The 24,356-nt window shown below is 44.4% G+C and overlaps 5 protein-coding genes across 8 annotated transcripts; 3 read left to right on the top strand and 2 right to left on the bottom strand.

The window, feature by feature from the left end:
* Positions 1 to 1,023: 1,023 nt before the first annotated feature.
* Positions 1,024 to 3,559, top strand: GL218_02637 (the record flags this gene model as incomplete). Of its 2 annotated transcripts, XM_033579167.1 has the most annotated exons (3): positions 1,024 to 2,623; positions 2,681 to 3,405; positions 3,497 to 3,559. In XM_033579167.1, the coding sequence occupies 3 exons, from the start codon at positions 1,024 to 1,026 to the stop codon at positions 3,557 to 3,559; spliced, it is 2,388 nt and encodes a 795-aa protein (XP_033438529.1). The 2 variants fall into 2 exon arrangements, with proteins under 2 accessions (XP_033438529.1, XP_033438528.1); XM_033579168.1 differs by having other exon boundaries at positions 1,024 to 3,405.
* Positions 3,560 to 6,129: 2,570 nt separating this feature from the next.
* On the top strand, positions 6,130 to 6,879 carry GL218_02638 (Protein AIM2; the record flags this gene model as incomplete). Its single annotated transcript, XM_033579169.1, has 1 exon — positions 6,130 to 6,879. The coding sequence occupies one exon, from the start codon at positions 6,130 to 6,132 to the stop codon at positions 6,877 to 6,879; it is 750 nt and encodes a 249-aa protein (XP_033438534.1).
* A 304-nt stretch (positions 6,880 to 7,183) lies between these two features.
* GL218_02639 lies at positions 7,184 to 9,967 on the bottom strand (the record flags this gene model as incomplete). Of its 2 annotated transcripts, none has more annotated exons than XM_033579170.1 (1): positions 7,184 to 9,967. In XM_033579170.1, the coding sequence occupies one exon, from the start codon at positions 9,965 to 9,967 to the stop codon at positions 7,184 to 7,186; it is 2,784 nt and encodes a 927-aa protein (XP_033438531.1). The 2 variants fall into 2 exon arrangements, with proteins under 2 accessions (XP_033438531.1, XP_033438532.1); XM_033579171.1 differs by having other exon boundaries at positions 7,184 to 7,528.
* A 1,689-nt stretch (positions 9,968 to 11,656) lies between these two features.
* GL218_02640 (Tryptophan dimethylallyltransferase 1) lies at positions 11,657 to 20,038 on the bottom strand (the record flags this gene model as incomplete). The annotated part of the gene is made up of 7 exons (XM_033579172.1): positions 11,657 to 11,782; positions 11,829 to 12,776; positions 16,280 to 16,498; positions 16,551 to 16,750; positions 16,809 to 17,201; positions 18,690 to 18,811; positions 18,879 to 20,038. 7 exons carry the CDS (start codon positions 20,036 to 20,038, stop codon positions 11,657 to 11,659), a joined length of 3,168 nt encoding a protein of 1,055 aa, XP_033438065.1.
* An 862-nt stretch (positions 20,039 to 20,900) lies between these two features.
* GL218_02641 (4-dimethylallyltryptophan N-methyltransferase) lies at positions 20,901 to 24,221 on the top strand (the record flags this gene model as incomplete). Of its 2 annotated transcripts, none has more annotated exons than XM_033579173.1 (5): positions 20,901 to 21,168; positions 21,228 to 21,751; positions 21,811 to 22,007; positions 23,013 to 23,366; positions 23,471 to 24,221. In XM_033579173.1, the coding sequence occupies 5 exons, from the start codon at positions 20,901 to 20,903 to the stop codon at positions 24,219 to 24,221; spliced, it is 2,094 nt and encodes a 697-aa protein (XP_033438066.1). The 2 variants fall into 2 exon arrangements, with proteins under 2 accessions (XP_033438066.1, XP_033438067.1); XM_033579174.1 differs by having other exon boundaries at positions 21,811 to 21,973; positions 23,018 to 23,366.
* Between the last annotated feature and the right edge of the window lie 135 nt (positions 24,222 to 24,356).

Raw genomic sequence — 24,356 nt, forward strand, 5'->3', positions numbered from 1 at the left:
GATAGACCAGCGGGGTATTCGGCTTAGTCTATCCCATCGTCCCAGCAATTAATTACTGTTAAGTAGATCTTCATTTGCTCCGCAAGCAGCACAAACCGCCGCACTAAAATGATGTCATCTTATATTCCGCCTGCCTAATAAGGAAATAGAGTTGATGGCTACTATTCCCACTTTGAGCGTGCTGTCCGAGTGTATCCAATAATATGTGGTCTTGCTGTGTTGCTAGTTGGGCATCCAAATCGTGAATAGATTTGGCATCATTATATTCGATCTCAAAAGCTTGCATTATCTATTGTCTTTTCAACCAAAGAATTCTAAACAGATAGGCTCTTAAATGTCCGTGCGCGGGGAAAAAATACGGGCGGTAATTTCTTTATGCTTCCTTCTTCAATATATTGAATGTATAAACCTTGATTTAGGCCGAAATGGTTTTGAAGACAAGATGTGGAAGACCAAGAAGTAACGGTGAAGACGACGTGTTTACACATGCGATCTAACAAGTGCCTAGGCAACTGTTAGATTTATGGTGTCTTCCATGTAAGTGAGGTTACTGTGAACATACATAATTGCGTAAAGTTGTAACCATAACCCTACCTTAATGCCAAGTTGTCGAATAGGGATCTAGAAAAGCTTGACGACTTGGGTCCACAAATCAAGGGGTCCCTAGTCCTATGCAACCCACGCCGGGTAGGGATTAGGATCGTGGAGAAGTTGGGGTAGCTGGGGTAAGCTGGCGACGACTAGAGCTAGAGAGCTGATTACCCATGTGAGCAGCTTGGTAAATATCCCAAGACGGCATAAAGTCCGAAGGGTAGTTTCTATCGCTCACTGAGACATAATTCCATGTGATATGAAGTAGACGAGCAACGGGAGTAGCATGTAATATTGTTCATATTCTCGAACTTCCCATCTCGTCTGTCATGTTTCCTATTTCGTGGTTGAGCTGAATCGAAGCCTCAGCTTCGAGTCAAAGAGAAGAGAACGACACCTTGGAAGCCTCCCAACAACTAGCCAATTATTACTATGTTGTTCTTTAAGCTCTTCCTAGCGGCTCTGGCGCCTATCAGCCTCGTCGCTGAAAGCGCACCGCAAGCAGCATCAACAGCAGACTTGGACCTTGATGCACTTCTTGCAAAGCACAACCTAGCTTTAGTACCTCGGTCGGATCTGACAGACGCCCTGACAGAACTTAATGGTTTGCTTAGAAGAAACCAGGTTCAACAACAGAAAGTTGCACTATATCCGCGACAGAAGAGCAACAGTACCGGTTCCGGCTCTGGTTCGAACTCTGGGTCTGGTTCCGGGTCAAGCGGCGGTCTTGATCTTGGAGACCTTGGAGGACTCGGAGATTTGGGCCAGATTCTTGAAAGTCTGACGAAGCTCATTACACAGTTGGGTGATCTCGGAGGTTATCTTTCGGCTATCCAGCAACTATTAAGCGATGAGTTCTTGCAAGCTTTACACGATGCTATGGTGTACCTTGCACAAACACTCCGTCCGCCCATTCCAAATATCGCTAGGAGTATCCTCACCAAGACTGAACCGCTAATCGACCTGCTCGGTTCCCTGGATTTAGAGGGTATCATAGACGAGATTAAGGGCATCGACTTGAAGGGTATACTTAGTGCGCTACAACCTCTTCTAGCCCCTGAATCGATCAAGGGCCTCGTTGGTCTGTTGAGTAATACAGAAAAACTTTTGACATCGGAGACCGTCGAGGCTCTAAAGTCAATACTATCAAGCGTGCAGCCACTGATTGACCATCTCTCGAAGATTGACCTCGAGGGTATACTCGATGCCTTATCGCCCCTTCTCACGTCAGATTCGGTTAAGGGTATAGTGAGCTTGTTACACAATGCTGGAGATCTTTTAACGTCAGATACTGTTGATGCGCTCAAGTCGCTACTTTCCAGTGCTCAACCACTTCTTGATAGCCTCAAGAATATTGATCTTCAAGGATTACTCGATGCGATAGCCCCACTTCTAACAGCAGACTCAGTCAAGGGTATCGTCGGTCTACTTGGCAATGCAGAATCTCTCCTTACCAAAGATTTTGTTGACCAGACCAAGTCTCTGATTTCTGGGGCCGGACCGCTCCTTGACAGCCTGAAGCAAATCGATCTCCAAAGCTTGATAGATCAAATCTCTCCAATCCTTAACGAACTTGGTCAGCTTGACTTGAAGGGCTTGTTCGAAGCTATCAGCCCGCTGTTGACATCAGACTCCATCAAGGGTATCATAGGGTTGCTTGGAAATGCCGAGAATCTGCTGACTGGCGAATTCGTCGACCAGACCAAATCTCTGATCGCAGGAGCAGGGCCTTTACTTTCGAGCCTGGGCGATATCGACCTGAAAGGTCTGCTCAGTCAAATTTCGCCCTTACTCGATAGCCTGAGCAAGATTGATCTCCAAAGTCTACTTTCGGCCGTAGAGCCCTTATTGACGCCTGACTCGGTGAAGGGTATCGTTGGGTTATTAGGCAATGCCGAGGACCTGTTGACGACACAATTCGTTGATCAGACGAAGACGTTGATATCTGGTGCCGTGCCATTAATATCCGCCGTCGGCAAACTCGACTTAGAGGATCTTATTGAGCAAGTGAAACCACTACTAGACTCTCTAAGTAAGATTGACTTGGGTAGCTTGGTCGAAAAGATTCAACCTATTCTTGACGCTGTAGGCCAGATTGATATCGCGGGATTAGTCAAACAAATCACACCAATTCTGAATTCCCTTGGGCAGATTGACCTATCCGGCCTCATAGACAAGATACAGCCGATACTTGATGCTGTGGGTCAAATCGACTTCGCAGGTCTGATTAAACAGATCACCCCGATCCTGAATTCCTTAGGCCAGATTGATCTAGCTGGTCTTATCGAAAAGATACAACCCATCTTGGATTCTTTAGGTCAAATTGATTTCGCAGGGTTAATCAAACAAGTAGCCCCTATTATAACCGCATTAGGCGACATTGATATAAAGGGCATCTTCGACGCTGTCTCCCCTCTACTTACACCGTCCTCTGTCGACGGTCTTGTAGGTCTTGTCGATAATGCCGAGTCACTCCTAACGAAGGAATTCGTTAACGAAACTCATACCATCATTGACGGTGCAGCGCCGTTGGTTGGGGCTCTAGGAAAAATTGATATCGGAGGTCTCTTAGACCAAGTCAAGCCACTTCTTAGCTCATTAGGTCAAATCGACCTGGCTGGTCTCATTAAGGCTGTCAAGCCTCTCCTCGGAACTCTGAGCCAGATCGATATCCAAGGGATTGTCGAGCAAGTCACGCCGTTAATTACGCCAGCCTCTGTGAAGGGAATAATAACTCTACTCGGGAATGCGGAGAGTTTATTGTCCGCTGCATTTGTCTCACAAACGACCGAGTTGATAGGCGATGCTACACCCGTAAGTTTTTCTTTATTTCATTCCTGTTTACACTTACTATCGTCGCATTTTCAAAGAGAGCTTCTTCTGACATTCTGCTTCTTCAATATAGATCGTAGCGACGTTATCAGATTTCGTCAACGCCATTCTTCAGGCATTGCTTGGGAATTCATGAAAAAAAGATGTGGGAGGGACATTACGAATAATGTAGTAAAGTTAATGAATAATAACGAATATTAATGGATTGAAATAATTAGCTGCATTGCGATTTATGCATGTATTATGGCATGCATAAGTAATTTTTATTATTCATAGGTCGTTATGATCTAACTAGATGCGAGCAACTGTTGTTTGAACTTGCCTGATATCCCTTGGCACAGAGATGCGAAAGCTAATGCTAGTACATACATAGGTGCCAATGCTTCTCTCGGGAGGAGGGCACGTAACCGCTATATCTAATAAAGGTTCTAAGTTTCATGGCTGGTGTTGAAAAGAGGTAACAGGTAGGTTTGATTGTTCTAGTAGTTACTCTGATCTTTGAAACTCGTTGCAAGACATTTTTAAGCAACTATGTTATTCGAAATAATATCTTGCATAAAGCTCAACTATACGTACCTGTTATAGAGATATCTAGAGGTTTCGGGGGAATGTTAGATAGGTATCTATAGGAAGCTTCAATGCAATCTAGTGTATGGTTTATTAAGTGGCTGTGAATATAAAATCTTAACACTGATTCCGGAGTTATATGAAGCCTATAAACAGCTATATAATAAAATCTCTGGTATAGTGAGTCTTTAATGGCAAGTTACTCAGACATAGGGAAGTACATTGCTGATTCTAAATCTGATTGGCCAAGCTTCTCGCACTTTTCCTAAGATGGTATATTTTGAGTCTTTTCAAAGCCTTGATTTGTTGATATAAGTGGGACATATACATGAAGTTCGTTCATAATTAAAGGAAAACATAAAGAGCAAGAAATTGAGTCTTATTACGGCCCTGGGGTCAAGCAAGTCCTTTGAAAAAAACTGAGTGGGGGTACGGTTGACCAGACAGGGTACTGTGCCAAAATGAAAAAAAAAGATCATGCACTAGACTAAAGTTGGTAAAAGGTCACGGACCACAATTTAATATATACTTTTAAGCCTCATACGGTTATTTTTATAATATAAATATTCATTTAATCAAAAACAGACCCATATACCCATACTTAGGTAGGTATATACACATATAGATTTAGGGATAGCTTCATGAATACTGGTTTTGAAATGACATGATATATATATCGTTTGATAGCCCAAATTGATGCGAAAACGATGATATCAATTGCAGTATTGTATAATACGAATCAGGTATTATATGACTTACCTAATAAATTTTGTAAAAAATTGTCTTGTCAAAGGGTATCACGTGCTTGCTTGCGAAGAAACAACACAATTCAATTATATCTTACCTTTATAAAAGCCTAAATAGCATGCAACTTAAGTTACTTAACAACATGCACCTTAGGTTATTATTTTCGCATTAATTAAGGCTATCTATTAATAGTAATTATATTATTTGGAATTGAGTAATGGTGAAGTTATTTGAAGTTGTATATGCCTACTTAAGGTTTTTTAATCAAGTTGGAAAAATTACGTGTGATGTAAAAAGTTGATTTTTCCATTAATGTTTTGTACTTTGTATATACATTTATATGTAGAAATACTTACTAGCCATACCTGGCTAAACAACCCCATCTAGCGCTGCATTCCTAAGGTTGTCACGTGATACCCCTTGACAAGACAATTTTTAATACAATTTATTGGGTAAGTCATATAATACCTATTTCGTATCATATAATACTATAATTGGTATCATTATTTTCGCATTGATCTAAGCTATTAAATTATATATATTATGTTACTTTAAGACCAGTATTCGTGAAGCTATTCTTGAATAAATATAGGTATAGGTATAGGTATGAGATTTTTACATACAATTATACATATTACGTATAAGGTTATAAGATATGTACTTAAGTAGAATAAGCCTTTTTCCCACTTAAAGGTGAAAAGTACCGAGCTAATTGGATAAATCCGTGTTTAACTACCCGTTTAGGCTTAAATTTCATAATTTTTTTCATTTTGGCACAGCACCCTGTCTGGTCAACCGTAGGGGGTATTCCATCATTATCGAAGTTCGCCGCATATAAATCCCGTAAAGACGTGACTCCGCACGGATGGACTGTTCGCCCGATTTAGTTGGGATATATTCAAAAATTTGTCATCATGCCTTGCATCTATACCTTGTTAGAGAGGGAGGCAGATATCCCTTATAACATTTTCGCGTTTAGTCGCTTTGCCGAAGGTAAATATCCACAGTCTAACCGGATTTATAGATCCCTTTAGTGTCTAACAATTGTGCCATCGAGGCTTAAGACTAGAGCTTCTACACAGTATCTTAGGCAAACACACGTACTATACGGGACATCGCGATCATTCGCATATAAGCGAGAGCCCGATTGAAGGTACTGATGCAGCAGCTATGATGCAGCGCCAGGCGGCCATCACAATTGATGGTAATGTCTAACTACATATAACTCAAACTATAAGACTTCCCGGGTCTTAAGCCCGTTACGTCCGAGTGAAGTATATAGAGAAATAGTTATATAATTCAGTCGAATAGCTTCGTATCTAAGTCGTTGTTTCATACTGCCACTACTTTTTATATTATCATATAGCTACTTCGATATAAAATATTATCACAATGTCGTACTCCAAGTGTTGTCTTAAAGGCTTCGAATGGAGCGGAACTCCAAGCGGAAAGACTGGGAAGATCGCTGATTTCAACACCTACATTGCAGGCGACAACGCCGACGCCGCCGTACTGCTCATCCACGATGTCTTTGGTTGGACCTTTCCCAACTTACGCCTTCTAGCGGATCACTTCGCTCGCGAGATCAACGCGACAGTCTACCTCCCCGACTTCTTCGGCGGCGAGGTCGTCGAGCCGACTCCAGCTGTCCTATCCGGAGACTTCAGTGGTTTCGACTTCGGAGGTTTTATGGTGCGAAACTCCCGCGAGGCCCGAGAGCCCGAGATATTCGCTGTGGCGAAGGCCCTGCGCCAAAAGCACAAGAAAATTGGCGCCATCGGCTATTGCTTCGGAGGGTGGGGTGTATTCCGACTAGGAGCCAAGGAGCACAGTCCCCCCCTGGTCGATTGCATCTCAACGGGACATCCGTCCCTGTTAACTAAGAAGGACATCGAGGAGGTTGCGGTCCCCGTGCAGCTTCTAGCCCCCGAGCACGACATCATGTACTCCGAGGAGTTGAAGAATTTCACATTCGAAAAGGTCCCTAAGTTGGGAATCGAGTTCGATTATCGCCATTATCCGGGCGTGGTGCATGGCGCTCTTGTTCGCGGTAGCGAGAAGGAACCTGGAGAGCTATTGGCTATGGTCAGGGCGAAGAATGACGCTGTTAACTGGTTTAACCAATTTCTGCACGAGCCGTAGATTGATTGTTTAGAGTAAGGTCAATATTGATATCGCAATTGGATGTAGGCGACAGGGTTATGTGCCAAGGCACTTATAACTCGCTACCCTTGTACTAGGAGTATGATGATTTACGATATACTACTTCGATTATTTTAGCTACAATGACAAGCTAGACGAGTTCCATCTCTCCTCCTATAATAGAGACGTGGGATTGAATAAAATAACTTGTATAAAAGTGGTTTATTGGCTATGCATGAACTTGGTCTAATCTGTACTCTCCCCTAACGATTCCGGCCGTAACCCACAACAATAACATTTAACATTACTCGAATCGCCCCTCCTCGTAAAAGGTATTCCTCAAGGGTAGCTCAGAATCGAATCCCTTGGACTCTTTCATGTGGTGGTCGAAGCTTAGGGTTGACATTTGCACCTTATCGAACAAGCTACGGTCTAACACGGGCGCCATGGGGGGCTGCTGGCCATTTGCTCGTGCCGCATCGGTCGCGATAGTATAGTTGTGATGCGCCAGACTCGACGCAATCTGGAAAGCATTGCGGATCTGGCGACCGTTCCAGCAGCCGGTAGACCGGGCGTTTTCTTCGTAGTGCTTTCCGGCAAAGTCGATAATCTCGCGGTCCCGGATGACGAGTGCGGGCTCGCCTGTCATGGTGTGGCGCTGGGATTCGATCTCGCGTAGCTTGGCGAGGTTAAGTCGGAAGATGTCCTGAGTCTGGGTCTTGTCGAGTGGTGGGTAGTACAGCGACATGTGGATACGTGACTTGAACGCTTCGTCAATGGTGTTCACTCGGTTTGTCGTGAGGAAGAGTAATCCATTGTAGTACTCAAGGACACGTAGGAAGACTGAAACTAATGCGTTACGCTTCATATCAACTTTTGAACGCTGCGAGAGGAACACGTCGGCTTCGTCAAGCAAGAGGACGCAATCCCATAGGTTCGCCAGACGGAAGACATTATTCAGCGAGTACTCGACTTCGGATGGAGTAAGACCAAGATCACCGCAAGTAATGACGAACAGAGGCTTGCGGTACTCCATAGCCACTGCTTCAGCCGTCGCGGTTTTACCTACACCGGGAACACCGTGAAGTAAAACAACCAGACCACGACCCTTATTCTGGATCAGATCCTGGCCCGGTCCTTCGGTGGACATATCGACGTATCGTCGCTCGAGGCTCTTTTTCTGGAAGTGGGAAGCGACAAGACCTCGCACAATATCCTTGTAATCCTTTAAGATCTTAAGGTTCTCGAATACGCCCTGCTCCCTACGGATAGGCTTCAAGAACTGAATGTTGACAGGTACGAATCTACGCTCGCGTAAGGCGTATGCGAACATACGCTTGGGGAGGAGGACAAGGTCTTCCTCGCGCAGCTCTAGAGCCTCTGGGTTCATCTCGTGCGTGCGGCTACCCTTCGTCCGTTGGCGTAAGAATGTATCGATATTGAGATTCTCACGACGCTGCCATAGTTCAACACCCTCTCGCTTCTGGACAATTTCGGTCTGTGAATATGCAAGGTTCGTTCGCGAGGCGTCAAACCACTGTTGAATGCCCATTCCGTCGTCCTCAACTTCACATGCGATAGACTTGTTTACGGTCAATCTATGGAAGGAAGGTCGCCATCCACTATGCTTCTGATAGGCCTCTTGGAGATCAACAATAACGTCGCTCTCGACAAATTCAGGATGACGCATCTTCTCGTAGCTTTCGTTGTCCAAGATCTCTTCGTTGGCCTCAGTAGTGTCGAAGGGCGGATTCCTTGTTAAAGTCCAAGCATGGTATGATTGATGCCTGTCACCAAGGTATCTCTGGAAATCCTTCCCCTGCTTCTTGAGAGAATCTAGGAGTTGTCGGTGATCCTGACGGTAGCGAATGGGAAAGACCTCGAGAGACTCTACAAGCCTCTCGCCAACGAAAGACTCGATTTCGAATGTGTGACGCACAGCGCCGAAGGAGTCACCGTCGTGGTCGATGTAGTAGGCATAGATGTTGAACTTATCATCCTTTTTGTCCTGCGACTCGTCCGGGAAGAATTCCCATTCTAGTTTTAAGGGGTAGGACGTTTCTACTTCAGGCATCTCTGTCCGGTAGATGCGCCAGACTTCATGATAGCGGCCCGCTGTCTCTCCAGCTGCTGGCATGTAAATAAGGTCTCCGGGACGGAAGAGAGACCATAGATCCTCGAATTTGACCTTGTCGGTTTCATTTTCGGAAAAGCGGTTGTGTTGAGGCATTACCTCCTTGTCGATAAAGTTGACGTAGCATCGCATATCCCGAAGAGCCTCAGGGCTGTCCATAATGGTGTCTAAATCCTCAGCGTTCGAGTCAACCGACAGGAGAGACTCGTTGTCGTCATCATCATCGCCAGCCTCGGAGCCTGAGTCCTTTGTCTTGAACTCAATGCTCTCCATGTCAGGAATCTCCGGGAGTTCTACGGATTCGACTTCGTCAATCTCCTCATAATCGGCCCACTTCTCTTCTAGAGTAGCGAGGATCTCTTTCATTTTGGGCTGGAAATACACTAAAGCCTTGAAAGGCCTCACGAAAGTGCGGGGTGTAGATCTCAGTTCAGTATCCTTCAGAAGAGATGTAAGATGTCCTAGGACAGGCTGTGATTGAATGCGAATGCGTTGCATCTCGCCCTCGTTCATCTGAGCATTCTCTGCTTTTTTGTCCCTCTTGACCTTTTCTGAAAGGCTATTCTTCGGTCGTGAGGCATACACTTGCTCACGGGGAAGACCGTGGGCAAGTAACACATGCTGACGAGTACGAACATGATCCTCCTTTCGCCGGAGAGCCTGCTCACGGCGGACCTGGGCCTGCAAATAGGACCCAGCCATAAGGACTTCGATGGCATAGTCGGGCTCCTCAACGTCGTGGAATCGATTTTTGAAATTTTCGAAGTTGAGCCTGCGTACTTCGGGAATCTTAGGTCGCCATTTGGCTTCAACGCGGCGACGATCGGCCAGAATCTGTTCACGCCGCTCTGCCTCCCTTTGTGCAGCTAGAAATTCTGGATCATTCTCACGGTAGCGCCGCGAACGCTGCGTAGAGCGCTTAGACTTGGAATCGAGAGTCTCTCTAGGAGCCATTGCGAGTGAGCGTCTCTAGTTAAGTTTTGACGGTAATATCTAAGTGATTATATGGAAATAGTCCTGTAATCGTTTGAAGAGGAGGTATAGCTGTAGGAAACAAGATTGAGCAGACAAAGGTATATGACTATATATATATATATACCTACCTCCTAAGTAGGTAGATAGAAAAGGGGAACCGGGATACACTCGTAGGAGCAGTAGCTGCCTGGTCGATTAAGCTTGAGCAGCTGCATATCTTGTGTATCGTTTCCTCATTCTAGGCCAGTTTTCGCCAACAGTAGCTCATCCTTCTTGCATCTCATCACCATTGGATGATGCATATGCACCAACTATCCAATCCCTTCAGATAGACGATAAATAGTGGACATTAAGGCAGAGGTAGCCTAATGGATCCCTGGCTCAGCCGCCGGAGGGCTGAGTCACGTCGGAGAACAACCTGGCGGATACGATCAATGCGAGTTTTGATCCAATCAAGAAACCCCATTAGGATCCGTCGAAAGCAAGAAAAGGCATCTGTTAGAACGAAAACTAGTCCTGCATATAAGCATGAGGCAGCCGACAGTATGGCGGAGTATTCTGAGCTAGTTTTGTCTGTGCCGTAGGTAGGCTACGATAAGGCAACATTCTTGGCGATGTTGATCGAAGCAGCGGGGATAAATCAGCGAACAAACCCCTATAAAACTGGGGTAGGACTTCGGAAGTTTCCCAAGCTAACCAAGATTGAGAATATAACCCTTAACCCTACCAGCCCTACCGCTACTCGGGGATGTTGGTGCTACATTAGATAGAAAGATTAAGATGTATATAACAATTTTTACTTCTCCAGGTGGTTAACTTATTTAACTATCAAGTTTAATTCATTAAGGAATGGAACAAATGATATACCTACCTTACAGCCCAGTTAAAAAAAAGTATACATATACTACGATATAGAGAGCTGTCGAAACCAAGAAAAACCTGAAGGCGCATAATCATCAGATTCCTTAGTCAAGTCGTGAATAGTACGCGCGGAATATAGCATAACCTGACAGTCCCCAACTAATCGAAAGTTCCCCGGCAGCACACGGTCTTTCCGTTCAAATGCCGAATCGATTTCATCGGAAGACTGCCTAAGTAGGAAAGACGACCTATTGGCATTCAATAGCCGCATGCCAGTGTTGAAGTATGCCTGGAAAGTGGATGACCCCGGAGCAAGTATCGCGTCTCCCGGTTGGACATGGGAGGGTCCAAACCCGTATTGTGGCTGAGACTTAGCGGCATCCTGCCAAACGAAGATAATGCGGCCTTTCATATAGTTCCAAGTATACTTGTAGAACTCTGGGTTTATTATCCCTCGTTGTATGTCCTCGCAGACTCTTTGCAGATACTCTCGATACTCGACCCATGATTTATGGAAGCCTTCCATGTTGAAACTTGTCAGCCCGTTATATTCATATGGTGTCTTTTCGTTTAAAACGGTATTGACTAAACGGGCTAGGATATGTTCGCTAGGTTGATGTTGGTGGGCACAGGTATCTTGGGATGCTTGTAGCTCAGATAAGCTTGCCCATGTATCTAAGAACCATTTATGAATCTCGGATTCGACATATATGTTAGGGAAAATAGTGCTAACACTTTTATTAGTCACTTTACCCAGTAGATGAATACTCGATGACTTGATTGTCAGTATTGATCGGTTATGAGGCTCTAAATGGCCTTGAATATCAGCAGGGGAAAACCAAAGTGGTTCTCTAACCTTGGGTTTCCTCCAATCAGGAACCCACGAAGGCATCTGGTCTGACTCGTCAGCTGTCTGCCTGATGGCGCATTGAGCTAAGAGATCAACAGTCCCTAAGTTCCCAGAGTCAAACAATCTGACCACGACTTCATAGTAAAGCCATTCGGCCGAGAGAGTATAGTCAACTGGAACTGGTATCACAGTATTCCCATGATCTCCGGTATCACTCTCCGCACTCATTTCTTCTAACCCTTTATCCTGCCCCTTTCTATCGCTGCTGTCTTTCAATTGCACATCACTTGCCAGTCCGGCCAAGGCGTATACCATGTCTCTAGCATCTTGGCATTTAGAGTCATGAAATGAAGCAAGAAGATTGAATATGTGGGGTTGTGTATCATCTTTTCGGAGTATCCAGGCCTTCCAAAGGTCCGCCATCGTCACTAGTGAACTGATGACTTCCGTGGCTATTCCCGCGCTTAGGGCTTGGACAAGCCGCACCCATGGCATACTCACCCCAGCACAATTGAGAAGGACATTGGGGTTTAAAACAACCTCTTGGATTATCCAACGTCGATGGAACCACGGTAGCTTGGTGAGGTTACCTAGTTCTCGGGAAATCTCTGCCGTAGAGACGCTTGACCCAGGTTGCTTCGTATAATGATGAAGTCGGCGCAGGGAGCTGGAACCACTTTCATCAATGCCCAACCAAACAAGTACCGATGATGCGCTACGATAGATCTGCCTCATGAAAGGGATCTGTCTTGACTTTTCGTCATCATCTTCTTGGTTGATACAGATTGCATCAACCCAAATCATACGAGCCTCGGTCGGCATTCGGAACCGCTGCAAAGCATATAAGAGATTTAGTGTGATCATTAAGTAACACTGATCAACAATAAGTTCCTCCGTGAAGCTTGGGATCCCCCATGTGTACGACAGGGCATCATATTCGGACTTCTCATGGTCCAGATTGATTTCGAATAGTGAGCCTCGGATAGGCGCCAATGGGTCCAGGGAAGGATGTAATTTAAGAACTCGAGTATGAGCGTTCGAAGAAAGAGGGCTTCTCAAATATATGAAAGTCAGTATCTAGAATTGCCACATGCGCTGATTGTTGAATATAAGCAAGATCGTAAATTTCGAATTACACTTGGACATCATGGAGCAGCTCGTCGGATTGAGAGGTAATGATAAAAATAAGGGAGTTAAATACTGACCAGTATTTATAAAGAACGAGCCTATGGGAAATGTCCCCTTGTTGAGACATTACGAGTCGTATGAAGTTTAGTAACTTCAACTCTGAGTGATTTAAAGGGGTATATGGTGGTTGAGTGGGCGGGCTATTTATTAACTACTAACATAAAAATATATAATAAGGATAACCACACCAATCCTAGATTGAGAGAAATCCTCAACGTTATGGAGGTTTAGACGTTCTATATACCTACAATCTCGTTGGGTATCTACTCGTATATCTGGGAGCTGGGTAGTGTTTTACGAATTGGACGGGTTTTTTTTTCTAGAGGAAAGCGGGGGATATTATGAACCAGGACGATCAACTGGCTAGAATTATAGATTTCCCAACTTTGATATACCTTCGATGTAGGTAAGCGGCTCAGCAATCAGTAAGACCCAGGCAAAAAGTCTTGCACATCTGATCTTAACAATGCCATGTGCGAGTAAACAAGAGTTGCACGGTATTCTCCAAGCTTTAGTGGTTAGTATCGCTATAGATATAGTGGTAAGCCACCTAAGTTTAGTGGACAGGTCACTATCCGACCCTTAACTTAGCATATGGCTAATACAGTGCTAGTAGATCAAAAGATGCTCAAGACACAGTGGCGGCATGGTCAGTGCATAGTCGGTGTTTGAACCAGAGCAACTCGAAATATGGAACTAGATTGGAAAGGGCTGAATAGAGCAGATGCTGGATCTGAGATATAATAAAAGATTTTTGTTTAAACCGGTGGTTTAATATTAGTTAGTTTCATAGTAGATACCTAAGTACCTAGACTCATGCTTCAGCATGGGCAAGTCTTTATTTGCACGTATTCTCACAGGCATACTTTTATATCATTTAGTTACCCCTATTTTTGAACAGGACCAATTTCAATAAAGGGATAGATGTAAAGCGCTTTATGACAATTGATTATATATTTTATCCTATAATTGATTTCCAAACTTACTAGTATAAAGAGAAAATATTAAGCTATCTATGCGTGCATATTTGAGTATACGAGCTGCTTTAATAGGTCTGCTATGGTATATATTAGAAATTTTCATGCCCATACGTATCGCTGGCCTCATTAGCAATAAGTGCAATAATAGCTATAAGCTGTTGGCGTACTGAACACGATAAGTTTCATTGGATTAAGTATTACTAGAAGTGGTTAAGATATCAATGATTGATTGTCAATAAGAAAGCAAGTCCTAACTGGTAGCTACGTAAAAGAATGTGACATTCAATGCCCTATTTTATCGCTATTCTAGATCTAGTTGATTAGCCCTGCTAAGTATAAGTCCTTAACATGGCATCTCATGACTAGAAGGGGAGATAATCTTCCCTAGAGGGGCACCAACCACTTCGGCCCCCTTAGATATTTTCTAATTAAGGGGCCGTAATACTGATGGGTGCATGTCTCCCACAGGCTTATTCTTCCTCGTTTTTCTTTTCCTCTTTCAGCTGGTTGCTTCTATCTATGATTGCTTGAATGAAGTACTGGAGATCATCAGCCTCATCCATCCCTTTAGCGCAGGTCTCATAGCGTTCCGAATCGGATGGCAGTGACAATTTGAGGAGACGGAGGGTACAATAGTACTCGTCGGCATCCCTGAGGTACCCGTCCAACAAGTCTTGTTCCTTATCGCTCAAAATGCCATCAGTAGCGATGTTTGACTCGACATAGTTTCTCATATCAGAGAGTTTAGGGATGAGTTGCGTCTCCATGATAGATAGGAAGAACGGTAGTTTGAGATAGATCAGGTAGGTATCAGATATTCTTGGTGACTGTGGTAGGCAGATTGATATATGGGAAATATTCGTTAAGAGAAGTGAGATATTGCTGGAATTCAGGCGTGTTTATATATTCGTAGTTCTTAGATGAACATGTTCCAACACGTCACGATCGAGTTCAAGTAATGATAAAATGGGCTTTGTGCAATAGTAAAGGATGTGTATTGTTGTCACGCAATTGTTCAGGCATGACAAACAAATTGATTATGAGATGAACAAGGCCCAAGACGACACAGTTCAGTGTGTATTGGCTACACGTAGTCTTACGAGTGCTCGGCTTCAGACGTGTTTCCAAGATTCAGGGGCTCACATATATTGGTTTGTTACCCGTTTCACACATCTCTTGTATCTCGGTGATGTAGTTTACGCTTCTACTCAAATAGTGCTAGGAGAATCGTGGTCAGGCCAGTAACAAGAGTCATAAACCCAATTATTACCTCAAATGTTAAGTTCATTGCGATCAAGAAGGACCTGCAGACAAGGAGGACAACATAAAATTGGTGAATGTTGTAACGAGGCTGGGTCTTGGTTTGAAGATTGCGACGAGATGCACATCAATCTCTCGCATTTTGGATTATTAGATGTCAGAAATGACGCTAGCACGTCAATTGTTATATGCTTCTGTTCTCTTCAAATGAATCGCCGCAATTTTGATGCTGATGTTTCCCCCCTAAAGCTCCAGAGGCTTCGACCACCATCAACTTCCACCCTCCCTGCTACCATCCATGGATAAGTTTCACAATGTACTTCAAATACAAAATCATGAGTAAGATATACTTACATTACTGTTCCCTGTGGCTTAATCAATTCCCTCACCGCAGTCCTCAGATAGTTGTTAAGCTGAAAGACTACATCTAGAAACATCGAGAATAGCTCATCCGCCGGTCCCTGACCGAACACAGCACTTGTGAAGATGATCTTCAACACTTCCTTGGTGATGTCTTCTAGACTAGACTAGGGGATGAAATACAAGTCACCACGGAGTAGGTGTGTATTTATTATCTTGAAGTCATGCATAGCGAAATTTCACGGGATATGTCATAGGAAGAAATAGCTGGGAGCAACTGGTGCACTCAAGCAGTGGATTGCAAACACGAATTCGGTATCATGGGCCCAATCAGTGCTCTTTACCGCTCTTCAATTTCATTGCTGGTGGGAGCGATACGACGGCATACTCGACGGTTTGCGCTGTTTATTACCTGCTCGGTTCGCCCGATACTCTTGCTAAGCTCCAAGCCGAGCTCTATGATGCGGCCCAAGATAACTTCTCAGTTAATATCACTAACCTGATGCAATAGGCTGCAATATCTACTAGTTTACTAGCAATTAAGCAGAATGAGGAATTGTTCCCTGAGTCCTAAGGTTCATACATGAGAGGTGGTTGAGTGAATAGGGGTAAGACCAATGAGAAATGGAATGTGGCGTTTAGCTGAGGACCGTGTCAGTATTATCTAAACCAAGTAAGAATCTATTCCAGTCTACACTTGGAGGATGTGTGAATTTAGATTATAAAGCATAATTTACGTCGAAAACATCCAAATATCTGACTTTACTAAGCCCAATTATCCTTTTCTCGAACAAAATCATTAAAACTTTGCGGTGGTCTCCCTGTCACTGCCTCGACCACGTCGTTCAGCCTGTTCTCAGCGCCATTCTTGACGATGGTGTCCATCCCAGCCAGCATTTTTGCATCGTTTGTAGGAATGCCTGCGGACTCCAACCTCTTTCCTAGCTCTACCTCGGTCAGCTCTAGATGCGTTATCTTCCTGTGCAGAACAGAAGTAAGAATTTTTGCGACCTAGAGCTTGGTTAGCTTCAAAAGTTGCTGAAGGATATGGCAAGTAACCCACCTGGTTGTATGATAGTAGATCGGGGCCAAGAATGACGTAGTCGGTGTTATGTGACTTTTTGTCAGTTAAGGCACGGAAACCGACTCGGGCGATGTCATTCGCGGAGACGAACGGAATCTTCTCATCACCAGTTGCTGAATACACCAGACTCTCCTGCTCTATGGCAGTTCGTTGAAGCTCATTTGAGGCAGAGAAGTTTTCTATAGTCCCGTTATTATCAGATATTGCTATTTTTACGTAGAGAATGAGAAAGCGTACCCATAAACCATGTCGGTCTCAAGACTGCATACTCGACATTCCCAAGGAACTCGAGATACGCATGGACCTGACCCATTGCTGGCCCCCCTTTTTCAATAGTACTTGCACTAAGGAGGACGAATCTCTTGACACCTCTCTGGAGTGCAAAGTCCACAAACTTAATCATGGGAGGGGCCAAGTCGAACATGGGCGGAGGAACAAGATAAGCAGTCGAGATGGGGCCAATGCCCGTACTGAGCGCCTTTTCAAAGGGACTCGCGTAGCTATCATCTTTCATCCAGTCGAAGTATGCGTGTGGGTAGGGGTTTGCTTGTGAGTTATGGCGTGAGGCTAGGAGAAATGGGAGGTTGGCAGCGTGGAGGAGCGGTGCAATACGACTGGCAGTCTTGCCTCCTGAGCCGAGTAATAGAATGGCCATGTTGGTAGTAGATAATTAGATTAGATCGTGTATGATGGCTAGTGTTTGCAATGACGAGAAAAATTACATGGAGAGCTACGGTTTGATCACACGGCCTACACATCAACCTACACATCGATTATAGCAAGGGTTTAAAGAAAACATCTCATCTGGTTTCGAAATACGCCTGTTCGATGACTGAATTCAGTAGACTTCACCTCTTCGCAAATATGTGGCTGGAAAAACAAGTATACTAGGTAGTAGGTCTGTAATAACAAACACAGTTTCCGAATTTACTTATTTGATCGACCTGCATGATTTTCAATGTCTTTAGCCAAGTGAGGGCTATTCCGGTTGATTCCGCAATGATACTCCGCTCACCGGTTGGCGGTGGTAACTTTCGGGCTCATGCAAGCCACATGGCATGTCCGGACCGGGGAAGAATAGTGCCACAAAATGGCACGCAGCTAGTAACCTAGAATGATCTAGGCTCATGATTATGGCCAAGGAAAGATGTTTCAACCTATTTTCAGTGTACGCCACTTCCTCCGCCCTCGGTGAGATCAGTGAGATCGAGAAGCTCGTGATTGGGCCGTGCACTTCATCGAGAATATGCCCGCTGCAATGCACGATTCACGATCGGGAGCGGCCCGGTAATGATTAGTGGCCAATAGCTGCACAGGTGATGACATTACGACTATGTATAATATAGATTCCACGCAAGTATTGTACACCGCTGTAACGAAACACAGCCATCATGCAACTAGTGTCAATAGTTGATAGTTGGAAATTGCTATAATCCACACGGCTGGGATTTCTATGCACGTATTTTCACCGCCCTAACGGATAAGCCCGTTTCAATGATCATCTTGGAAGTGATCAACAGTGCGGCTACAGCTGAATGCATATTATATGTATGTCAATAAGAACCTTAAATTAATCTTGCTAGCTGCATGTACTAGACAATCCCCAGTAGGGTGCAGACGATGATGATGATGATGATGATAACGTTTACGTCTATTATCTGCTATATGTTACCTAGGTAGATACAACGCGCATCTGTGGCGCTCTTAGACGTCTAGAGTACTCCCTGAGGGGAACAGAGCTAGAGTATCGTCTGTCATAGTAGGGTGCAGACGAATTTTCTAAGGAAGAAAGATTTTTGAAAGTAACATCTCTCAAAAACAAGATCAAGTTTCACTCGGATCACACTGTATCACGTTTTTCTAAATTAGGTAAATTATGAGAAATTATCTTTCTGTATTGACGCAGTTTAAAAGGAGAGTCCCTAGTGATATATCTCCATCGTTACCAAATGAATAGGTACTCTAATAGGCCATATCCCCCAAGTAGAATAGGTATCAGGGGCTTCTAATAAGTATCGATCACGTTTACTGGCGCTGAGGAAGCCCCTGCCGGTTTCAGATGGACTACGATAAGTTAGGCTTCTAAGAGTCTTTACACGCGGGATCTTAGAAACTTACGAAGTGGCCAGTTTCCGGTCTCGAGGGTTTGTAGGTAGACACTGAGGTACGGTTTGCCTTTCCGATAGGAAAAGGAGATGTACGCGTGCAACCAATTCATTTCCTTGAGATCATTGTAGGGACTATGATAGTATAGCATTAGCGTTCTGATGTTCTTCCGTTATCTCGCAGTTCGCAGTTCAAACTTACTAGTATGACCTGAGGCTGTTCGTATATTTTTCAGCCATGTCTGACCATCCTCTTCGCTCGAAAAACGTCGTTAGGGCTTGGGAGATTGCCATATCGTTCATACCAAAGACGGTAAAGTAGACTTGAGGCTCAGGCATCGATTCCCCGTGGTGGAGTGTGTAGTTGGCCATTGTAGGGAGCTGCTCGCAGGGTATGCTGTGTAGAGGTAAATATGGTTCGGGATAATTTTGAAGCCCTGGAGGAATCTGTAGGAGATCCCAAAGTTCTTCGATCATCTCCCAGCCTTCCTGGGTAGACTTATCGTTACGAAGTCCCCCCAGGGTCCAAAGGTCTCTCATTGATTCCAAGGACACCATCATTTCCAAAAGGTAAATTTTGATTCGAGAAGCACTCGGTTCCACGAGATCACAAGAGAAAAGACGTGGAGTAACGGTGCTTGATGGTCCAGTCCTTGAGTTGACGTAGCTTTCCAGCGTCTCCAACGCCGGTTGAATGGTTGGGAATTTCTCCGTCATTTTCCTCACAGAATCAAATATGAGTGTCTGTATCGACTTTCCAGTCGCTAAGGCTTTTAGAGCGGGGTATATATAGGTTTTTACTGTGGACTTGCTTCCTTTCAGGTCTAATGCTAGTTTGTTCTGAGTTCTGATCTGACCCTGCACAAGACCTTGGTTCATCAAGTATGCCGATTCTTCGGAACTCAGTGTCAACTCTTTTTTGAAGTAAGTGAACCACTCAGTGTCTAGATCCGGCTGAACCTTCTTCAAACTCAGTAGAGCGTTCCAGATAGCATGAGTATTGAAAGGGTCTTCAGGTGTACCCGTTTTTTCATCTATAGGCTCATATGTGTATCGGACAAGTGAATCGGAACAGTTCAGGCTCAGCTCTAGAGGTGTTCCATATCGTGTGAGAATGCTAAGCCACCGGTCATTCTCATTATCAGGGTAAACTCCTAAGTATGGGATGATATGCTTCTTGAAGTGTCCAAGGTGTCTGTATTGCAGATGCGTATCGTAGCCGGCTGTTTGGAGCATATTGGAAAACATCGGGGCCGTGGAATGCCACCAAAGTCTTTGCTCATCATTCGGAAAGTCAAATATATCGCTCAAGACATTATAGGGATCGTTCTCCAGCTTCATACTCGAGACGAGTGAGGGCATCTTGGGCTGCTTTGGATGAAGCACTCTGTGGTGGGTTGCAGACATCGATGGAGAATGTTCTTAACTGAGACTATGATAGATCTTGCCGGTGCTGGAAACTGCAGTAAGATTTCCAAGGACAAGTGACGAGTTACAAGCAGAGATTTTCTCCAATGGCGCCGCCTGTTAAGATATTTTCCGTGCTGAGTCTTCACTAAATCACAATTTGAAATTCTTCACTACCAATCCACCACCCGGAATCTACCAGAGACAAACTTGTTTTACGGACAATCAACAGATCGTCAACAGTGCATTCCAACTATGGAGCTGCTGTATCCCGAGACTGTTTTGCCTGTATAATACCATAGTCCGAATGTGACCATACTCAAAACAGCATTTTTGGCGTATGATTCCCTTGCCGTGTACAGCTGAAGGGAAATAGGAGATGGAAGTCCTGATTACGTGGCAGACAATAAGTGGACATAAGCTAGTGAACATGAGTTTCTTTCCTGCATCATCTATTTTTCTTTTTTTATGAAAAATGTCCGTATGCTAGTGTATCTATGTCAGGTTTTGAGTTATTTGAATATGTCATTCAAGTAGAATTAAATGCGTAGCACCCCCTAGCCTTGTCTCCTGCATATCAAGGGGAGTCGCGTTTCTTTTTTTTTCCCTCGTATTCATTCTTCAATACGGTATGTTTCGTGACGTGAGGCAAATTAAGACCGAATTCTTTGAATCTGGACGCTCATTTGATTTTCACCTGGACGTCTAACTTTCGCATTGTTTACTTATTCCCCTTTTAATTAAGACGTAAATGCCTTACATAGCTTGCAATATCTAGTCTGAATAGCCGAATCCTAGTAGTTGTCAACTCTTTAAAATGTTGCGTACATTTACTGTGGTTGCTGGGATTAGCCTGACTATTATATCATTCTTGATTCCTACCCAGGAGTCTTGTAGATGCAGGCCATTTGAACCATGCTGGCCAAATGAAGCCGAGTGGGCAACCTTGGATGATTCCGTCGACGGCAATCTCCTCCCTTTGAAGCCTATCGGACACGTGTGTCACCACCCAACTCTTGATAACCATGCCTGCGAAGATCTCAAACGTTTGTCTCTGGATAGTGGGTGGAGAGCAGCACAACCAGGTAAGTTACGATAATTAGTAATTCATTCACGAAGGTGAAGCTTATCCCTAATGCGACAGCCTCTCTCCAAGACTGGATTTGGGAGGGTGGCAAGCTCCAGAACGAATCATGCCATATTTTTTCAGGCCCGGAATCCAATTGCCATCAAGGCCGAGTACCTCTATATTCTGTTTCAGTACAATCCGCTTCTCACATTCAGAAAGCTGTACTATTTGCCAAGAAACATAATCTCCGGCTGGTGATAAAGAATACAGGGCACGATGGAGTCGGACGATCAAGTGGGCCATCATCATTTCAAATACATACGAATAAACTGAAAAATCTGGAGTTTCACGAAGACTTCCTAGTTCAAGGAGCTACCGAGAGCTCGGGTGGTCCCGCCGTAACTATAGGCGCTGGCGTAATGCAATGGGAAGTATATGAGAAAGCGGCTGCAAAGCGATTATCCCTGGTTGGTGGGGAGTGTCCAACTGTGGGTGCCGTGGGAGGTTTCTTGCAAGGGGGTGGAGTGTCAAGCTTTTTCAGCTATGCTAGAGGATTGGCAATAGACAATGTATTGGAATACCAGGTAGTTACCGCAGAAGTACGAAGAACCAATAGCGATGCCCCTCCTTCCAGTTTATGAAGCTAATCTTGCCCTAGGCCAAAGTTGTTGTTGCGAATGCGCATCAAAATCAAGATCTCTTTTGGGCACTACGAGGTGGTGGCGGTGGCACATTCGGCATCGTCGCACAGGCGACCGTACGCCTCTTTCCAGATGATCCACTAACATCAACTACGATATCTATCTCATCAGAGAAAGCAAGTAACATCGAATGGACGGAAGCGATTAATCGCTTGTTGGCGACTCTGCAGACAATGAACAAGAATCATTATCCTGGACAATTCCTTATACAGCGCCCGTCTAATAACTCAGGGGTGGCGAGTCTAACGGTCCACTTCCCGAACACAACTGATACTTCGATGACAAAAGAGCAGATACGAGCAAGCTTCATATGTCCGCATAGCAGTGAGGGACTCGTGTGTTCGATATCTTCAGAGTGGCTGGCTCAAGGTAGCTTTAGTCTTCGGAAGGCTGCTGATATATATCCCGAGAACTATGGAATACTTTCAGGATCCCTTCTGGTTTCAAAACAAGTTTTTGAAGCTCCTGAATGGCCTGCAAAATTGGCGGAGAGATTGGTGAAAATCCAAATGTCTCCAGGAGACATTTTGTTCACAAGCAATTTGGGAGGTCAAGTAAATGAGCCTGAGGCGGGGAAAACTTCTTTACATCCGGCGTGGCGTTCCTCTGCTCAACTAATAACTTTCGTGCGTTCTGTCACGGCATCCTTTGCAGGCAAAACAAGTGTAATGGACGAATTATCGAACGTTCAGATGCCCATTCTATACTCGATGGACGAAGAATCCCGAGTGTCTTATCGTAACTTAGGGCTTCCGAGTGAAAATAACTTCCAGAATCTTTATTGGGGTAGCAATTACCAGCAATTGCTTAAACTTAAACGACGGTGGGATAAAGATGGTTTGTTCACCACAAAATTGGGAGTTGGGAGTGAATATTGGGACGAAGAGGGGTTGTGTAGAATACATCCGAGCTATTTGAAGAGAGCTCTGGAAGCTCTGTGGTTTTTTTAGTTACTTTGAATTTTAGATTATATTTGAAGTCTGCATATTGATCTCGTACTAGATCTTCCAAGTGTTACACGGGGCATGTTGGCTGATCCAACCTTGACCTTAGATACTTCTAGCTCCGGTTCATTATTCCCCCTTTTCCGATTCTTATGTTTTGTCTTTTCTTTTCGCTTCGGCCATATATAGCGTAGGAACTATCTTCTAATCTTTAGAATAGAAGTCGATGTTTACCTCTTGAATACTTTTGACATTGTCGGTCTACCCTCTACACGAACTAAAAGCTCACCGAACATGCACCTAATGACTTCTCTACCCGTCACCGATATTCGTCGTTCAAAATTTGAGACGGATATTCCCAAGCTGGTTCTCGACGGCCTGTCGAAACAACCAAAGACCCTACCTGCTCTCCTCTTTTACAGTTCTGATGGCTTGGTACACTGGAATCGGCACTCGCGCGGACCAGACTTCTATCCGAGGCTTGAAGAGATGCAAATATTGAGAAATGAGGCTCATAATATGGCATCCGGGATTGTTAAACATAGTGTCATTGTCGATTTGGGTAGTGCGTAAGTCAAACCCTGGGACGCCTTCTAATTGCGCCACGCTACCTTTATTCTGCCTGTGTGATTCATATTTTCATATTGGAAACTAACGGAATAAATATTTGAAGGAGTCTCGACAAAGTGATATTTCTCCTCCAAGCTTTAGAAGCACAAGAAAAGGAGGTCACATACTATGCATTAGATCTTAGTGAAGAACAACTGCGCCACAGTATGGAGGAGATCCCAATGCAGATGTTCAAATACGTTCGGTTTGGTGCCCTCTATGGCACTTTCGAAGATGGAATCCACTGGCTCAGGGACGCCCCAGAAGTCCGTGACCTGCCTCACTACATACTATTACTTGGCCTGACGATTGGGAATTTCTCACGCGAGAATGCAGCTGCCTTTCTCAATCAAATATCAACTAAAGCACTCTCAAACAATCCTAAAAATAGCAGCATCCTCATCACCATAGACAGCTGCAAGATACCCACTAAGATCTTACGAGCTTACACTTCTGATGGTGTTGTCCCTTTCGCATTGACAGCTCTAGGATACGCGAATCATCTAATAGGCCAGGAGAATGAGAGTGGGCCATCATTTTCCCCAGATGAATGGAACTACCTCAGTGAATGGAATTTTATCCTCGGCAGACATGAGGCATCTTTGATACCAAAGGGTCAAGACATCAGACTTGGAGGATCTCTACGTGACATAATTGTTAACAAGCATGAGAAAGTTCGTTTTGGATGTAGCTATAAGTATGCTGAGGAAGAAGTGAAAGCACTCTTCGAAGCTGCAGGCCTTGGTTGCGTTGCAACTTGGTCGAGAGACAATTGTGACGTTGCATTCTTTCAGCTTCAACCAGACACAAAATGAGTTTCGTCAATGGAAACAAAATGACAACATCGTGGAGGGGCACATCATCGTTCTAAGATAGGTACCTAGCTACATTATTTCAAAGGTAGTCTCATAGAGCATGTCATGTCCAAAAAAAAAACCAAATGCATAGGT

Source organism: Daldinia childiae (genome assembly GCF_008694065.1).
Source record: "Daldinia childiae strain JS-1345 chromosome Unknown Scaffold2, whole genome shotgun sequence".
Taxonomy (NCBI): Eukaryota; Fungi; Ascomycota; class Sordariomycetes; order Xylariales; family Hypoxylaceae; genus Daldinia; species Daldinia childiae.